General features: G+C 48.4%; 1 protein-coding gene across 1 annotated transcript; it reads left to right on the top strand.

Moving 5' to 3' along the window:
- The first annotated feature begins 1,944 nt into the window (after positions 1 to 1,944).
- LOC120951447 (DNA repair endonuclease XPF) lies at positions 1,945 to 5,723 on the top strand. Its single transcript, XM_040370188.2, has 6 exons — positions 1,945 to 2,291; positions 2,378 to 3,139; positions 3,211 to 3,365; positions 3,429 to 4,519; positions 4,602 to 4,823; positions 4,912 to 5,723. The coding sequence occupies exons 1-6, from the start codon at positions 2,071 to 2,073 to the stop codon at positions 5,617 to 5,619; spliced, it is 3,159 nt and encodes a 1,052-aa protein (XP_040226122.2). The 5' UTR covers positions 1,945 to 2,070; the 3' UTR covers positions 5,620 to 5,723.
- The last annotated feature ends 467 nt before the right edge of the window (positions 5,724 to 6,190 follow it).

The raw sequence follows: 6,190 nt of genomic DNA, 5'->3' as shown, positions 1-6,190 counted from the left end.
TCACACGCGACATTTCTTTCTTAATGATGGGTTTGTGTGAATTGGTTTTTTTTTTTCAATACTTTGTAAGGTGTGCTAAAGGTGCGCCTTAATTGTAGTGTGTTTTAGAAATGTTTTTGGTTATGTTACGATCAGATAAAGATCATCAAACATACCACGCACGAGGAACAGGCATCTAAATCCAAATGACCTTTTCCTTACCCTACCCACAAACGAGGTAATTGTGTAAGTAGAAGAATTGATGAGGTAAAAAGTATGTTAAGCACATAAAAAAAAGGAATCTACTATGTATGTACTCCAGAATATTGTGTAACTTGATAAAGGCAGGGATAAAGCAGGAACCAATCGAGCAGCAAGATCACGTTGCACGCACATCTCGTACATCGATGGTAAGGAGGTTAAGAGCAAATTGTTCTCGAAGCTTTGAGTTTGCTGCTCCAAGTAAACGTTGAGCAAGTAAAGCAAGAAGCGTAATAACAGCAGTTGGAAATATTCTAAACTAGCCAAGCAATACTAAAGCAGAACACAATCTTGCTGGGTGAAAGATACTGTTCAAAACAGCCAATGGGATACGTGTGTACAGTAGCGTTAAGTAAGCTCCCCTTTGGAGTAAATAGTTATTTTTTTCATTCTTTGTTTTACTGCTTTTAATTATTACTTTGTTCTTATTGCACCTTCAGTTACTATCATCTGCGATCAGTTTCAGTGAGCGTGGTGGAGTTGTGAAGTGTGCTCTTAATGTATAGTGTCAAATAAATAAAAAACGAGTATTAATAGTTTAATAAGTTCGAACAAAGGCATAAAGACGCGCATCCGACGAGGAGAAACAGGAATGGAATTGTACCGATTGAACGGATGGAAGAAGTGTATGTAATGGTAATTTAGGCGACAGAATGAAATTCGAATAAACGTCGTGTAACGCTAATACCATTGTCTAGTTGTACTGTATAGATTAAAGTAGTGAAGTAAGCGGCATAACATATTAGAAGTAAAACAAAACAAGGGGATTCTATTCAATGTAAAAACAAAAACACGTGTGCGTGCAACAAACCATCAATTTTGGTGCATTCATCTGCGCGGATACGAGAAATGTAAACGGGCGCGCGCGCGATGTTAGGTACGCCAACGACAAAACAAACACGTGCGGGTGCAATACATTTTTTTTCTATAACAATTTGATGGTACACAGTTCGATGATATAGCAAAACAAATGAAATCGCACGCCCATAAATGTAATGGTGAATCAATCGAGCATACATTTAGAGATATGTTTCGCACGGAACTACTCTATCCGTAGAGGGGATAAGCAGTTACGCGAATTAGTATAAACTGTACACGATCCTGTCATTTGAAATACATAAGAAAACCAATAAACTGTTCGTTGTGTTTTTTATTCGCGTAGTAATAGTAATATTGTGTGTGTGTGTGTGCAATTGATTATTTGTAAATATCGTTATATTTGAAATTTCCCGTCCCCGATTATTGGTGGAAACGTGTTCCAGGGTTTGTAAACCGGATTCTCTGAAACTGAACGAATCGTGTACAGGTATTGCCCGATATACGCCATAATCGATATACGCGATTTCGCTGTACGAAGTTTCTATATATGACAATTATTTGAGCAAATTGTACTAATTCGAATTACATCGAATGTCAAATGCAAAATAAATTCTCTCTTGGTCGAATTTTAAAAACCATTTTAAAAGGTACAAAATCGTAATCTTCAGTTGAAATCAGATAAAATAACTAATTAAGTGGCTAAAATCTACCATTAAAAGCAAAATTATACGAAAATTAACTATAATTTGACTGAAACCCTCGATATTCGACGCTACTTGAGATACGCTATTGTCTCCGGTCCGCAGTAATAGCGTATTACGGGGAATGCCTGTAGTTGTGCGGTGGGATTTAACGAAAGAAATGGACCGTGTCTGTTAAACGCAAATTGTTTACAAACCCGTTCTTCGACGTGCGGAAAGCCGGCTGTTGGTTCGTGCATCGGCAGCATCCGTACGGATGCGGAATTTGCGTGCAGTTTGCAGTTGCTGCAAGTGAGTAGGAACCGGAAGGATGAGCTTCGAAAATGACGATCTCGATATGGAGCTCGCCTGCTCGGCGGAGCAGGCCGAACAGGAAGCGAAGGCAGCGGAGGAAGCGAAGGACGATAAAACGCTAACCCAGCTGGTGGATGCGGAGGAATTCCTCGCCACGGAAGGTGTACCGCTGCTCGAGTATGAGAAGCAAATGTTTTTAGATCTACTACACACCGATGCGCTGGTCGTCTGTGCGAAGTAAGTAAAGCGTACAAGCGTACATACACCGACAGTTCTCACTGTTCTGAACGGTCCGATTCCATCCTTCTGCCTTCCTTTTCCAGGGGCATCACGTACGAACGGGCGATGCTGAATCTGCTGAAAATATTCTGCGACACTTCGACGCTTGTGCTCGTGGTCAACTGTTCCGAGGCCGAGGAGCAGTACTATCGCACGAATCTCGACCACTCGGAGCACATTCACGAGTCGGCTAAGACGGCTGCGGAGCGGGAGCGGGCCTACCTGCAGGGCGGCATACAGTTCATCAGCACGCGCATACTGGTGGTCGATTTGCTGAAGAACCGCATCCCGATCGAACTGATCACCGGGATGTTTGTGGTGCGGGCGCATGAAATCGTGGAATCGTGCCAGGAAGCGTTCGCACTGCGGCTCTACCGGCAGCGCAACAAGGTCGGCTTCATCAAGGCGTTCTCGCGCAACGTGGAAGCGTTCACGTACGGGTACGGCCATGTGGAGAAGGTGATGCGCAATCTGTTCGTGAAGGAGCTGTTCATATGGCCCCGGTTCCACATGACCATCCAGCGGTCGCTGAAACCGTACGAGCCGGGCGTGGTCGAGATACAGATACCGATGACGCAGAACATGATACTGCTGCAAACGAACCTGCTCGATCTGATGAACTATCTGGTGAAAAGCATCAAAACGCTGAACCGGTTCGTCGAGCTGCAGGAGGTAACGGTGGAGAACTGTGTGACGAAAAAGTTTCACAAAATACTGCAAGCCCAGCTCGACACGATCTGGCACCAGCTCAGCTCGCAAACGAAGCTGATCGTGGCCGATCTGAAGGTGTTGCGCAGCTTGATGATGTAAGGAACGGGAACGGTGTGTGATGTTTTTGGGAGTGATGCGCTAGAATTGACCATCCTCATCCTTTCAGATCCTGTCTGTATGGTGATTCCGTCTCGTTTTACGCGCTGCTGAAACGCTATCGAACGACCGAGTACGCGCTACACAATTCCGGCTGGACCATACTGGATGCGGCGGAGAAAGTGTTTACGATTGCAAAGGAGCGTGTGTTTAATCGAGAAAATGGTATGCATGTGATGCGAAGCACAAATATGGGTTTAAATAACGACTTCCTTTAAACATCGACAGAATTTGAACCCGAGCTTTCCCCAAAATGGAAAGCGCTTTCGGACGTGCTGCGGGTGGACATACCGAACGACATAAAGGAAAAGGCGCGCAAAATTCGGAAACAGGAGGAACGTAACAAGTTCATGCAGCAGCAGGTGAAAATACTGATCCTATGCCAAGATTCGCGTGCCTGCTATCAGCTGAACCAGTTTCTGACGCAAGGCCCCGAGCGCTACCTGTTCTATCAGGCGATCAAGAACGACATATCGATCGCGAAGCTGTCGGATGAGTTTAAACACATCACCAGCGAGACGGATCTGGCCGCGTACAGGATACAGGAGTTTGAACCAGTCGCTCGACCAAAGCCACAAACCACACCGGCCGTTCCGGGGGCGAAAGGTGAAGCGACCGGCAGCAGCAGCAGCAGCAGCAGCGCAAGCAAAGGAGCCCCTGCAAAGGGTGGATTTTTACGTGAACGAATCGCGAACAAGCGCCGTGAGCTGGCCGAAGAACAGGAGGCCCGTAAGCGCAAAGAAATGGAAGAACAGGAAGCGAAAGAACGGGGAGAGGGTGTTGATGATAGTGGTGGGGCAAAAAAATCGGACATGGAAACTGAGCTAGCCGCGGTGCGGACGGACGAGCAGGACCATCAGCAATACTTCCGCGATGCGTACGTACTGACCATGTCGCAGCGGACGGTCGCTGTGCCGGTGGATGCTGCGGACGAGCAGTCGTCGCAGTTCGACGTTAGCATGCTGGAGAGCGGTGTGTTTGAATCGTTCGTAGAGATGGAACAGATGGACATTACGACCGTGGTGAAGGAATCGAACCGCCCGCTAGTGTTTATACAGACGTTTAAGAGTGAAACGAGCGGGCTTGGCTCGTTGGATCGCACGCTGGAACAGATACAGCCCCGGTATATCGTGATGTATCACACGAACGTTACCGCTATACGGCAGATTGAGGTGTACGAAGCGCGGCAGCAGCGGCAGGAAATGGCACGAGTGCGTGTGTACGCCATCATTCATTCGAAAACGGTGGAGGAGCAATCGTATCTGACGTCGTTGCGGCGGGAGAAGCAGGCGTTCGAGCTGCTGATCGAAACTAAACGGGTAAGGAAAGCTATTACGATCACTGTGCGAATGAATTCTGTAAAGAAATTGTGCATTCTCTCTCTCCCACACACACACTCAGACCATGGTTGTGCCGGAGTACCAGGACGGCAAGTCGGAGGACACGATCATGATGCTGCAGAAGAAGCAGGAAATTTCGAGCCGTCAGGCTGGCGGACAGGAGGCAAAGGACCCGGCCGAAATCGTAACACCGCGCGTGATTGTCGATATGCGCGAGTTCCGTTCCGATCTGCCCTGTCTCATCCACCGACGCGGGATTGACGTTGTGCCGCTGACCATCACGGTAAGAGTCGCAGTAGTCGGTTCTGCCGGTACTACCGGTAAGTAATTAATACACGTTTTTGTTCGTCCTTTCGGTTTTGCTCGCTAAGATTGGGGATTACATTATCACGCCGGAGATCTGCGTGGAGCGGAAATCGATCTCCGACCTGATTGGCTCGCTGAACTCGGGCCGCCTGTACAACCAGTGCGTGCAGATGACTCGCTACTACGCCAAGCCGATCCTGCTGATCGAGTTCGATCAGAACAAACCGTTCCACTTTCAGCGCTACTTTATGGTATCGAGCGCTGGTAGCTCGTCGTCGACCACCTCATCGTCGTCCGGTGGCTCCACTAACGAGGACATTATGGCAAAGCTGCAACTGCTCACGATACACTTTCCAAAGCTGCGGCTGGTATGGTCGCCGAGCCCGTACTCGACCGCGCAACTGTTCGAGGAGCTGAAGCAGGGCAAAGCCGAACCCGATCCGGATGTGGCCGTCAAGATCGGTTCGGACGAGGCGGGCAACGAGGAGTCCGACACGCTGGTGGACGCTGGGCTGGCTAATGTGGAGGTGCAAGAGTTTTTGCTAAAGCTGCCCGGCATTACGACACGCAACGTCGGTCGGGTAATGCGCCAGTGCAAGAGCTTGCGCGAGCTGACGCAGAAGACGGAGGCCCAGCTGGAGGAGCTGCTGGGCGGGCCGGCGGTGGCTAAACAGCTGTGGGATATACTGCACGTGGTGTACAAACCGGCACAGCCGGACCCGAGCGACAAGCCGTACGGTGGGAAGTTTAAGCGGGGCGGGAAACGGTTCTGAGCGTGCGTTTTTTTTCGTGTTTTTCATTTTTGGAGCAAAATGTTGCTTTCGTATTTTGTAGTTAAATTATTTTCGTTGAGCTAGTAAAACACTTTTGATCGAGACACTTTTTATTTGGTAGGTTTGTGGTAGTAACGTCCGAAATCGGTCAGATTTGTAAGTTTTCATTGCCTACCAGAAACCCTCAGATTGCAAATAAACGAAGCAAAGACCCAACTGACGAAGTTGATCCGGCTGTTAGAGGCTACCATGAATAGGGTGCAGTGCAGTCTGAGGTGATGGACTCTCCTGTCTGCTCTTCAACATCGCCCAGGAAGTTGTCATTCGAAGCGCGGGGCTAGATAACGGCATCCGTGGCACGATCCTCTACCGGTCTCTCCAATTGCTTGGCTTCGCGGATGGCATCGACATCATCGGCAGGAAAACCGTGAAGGTGTGTGAGGCGTACACCCAACTCAAACGTGAAGCAGCAAGAATTGGATTAAGAATCAATGCGTCGAAGACGAAGTACCTACTTGCCGGAGACTCAGACCATCTGGGAAGCGTGTGTAATAGTTGACGGCGACAACCT

The sequence above is a fragment of the Anopheles coluzzii genome, chromosome 2 (genome assembly GCF_943734685.1).
Source record: "Anopheles coluzzii chromosome 2, AcolN3, whole genome shotgun sequence".
Lineage (NCBI taxonomy): Eukaryota > Metazoa > Arthropoda > Insecta > Diptera > Culicidae > Anopheles > Anopheles coluzzii.
This window is presented reverse-complemented; position numbering and strand designations above follow the sequence as displayed.

What these genes read in the sequence shown, in the direction of transcription:
- LOC120951447 (XM_040370188.2), top strand. Translation starts at nt 2,071, where the DNA reads ATGAGCTTCGAAAATGACGATCTCGATATGGAGCTCGCCTGCTCGGCG. An exon ending in TGCTGATCGAAACTAAACGG is followed by an intron (nt 4,520 to 4,601) that starts GTAAGGAAAGCT and finishes ACACACACTCAG; the next exon opens with ACCATGGTTGTGCCGGAGTA. An exon ending in TTGTGCCGCTGACCATCACG is followed by an intron (nt 4,824 to 4,911) that starts GTAAGAGTCGCA and finishes TTGCTCGCTAAG; the next exon opens with ATTGGGGATTACATTATCAC.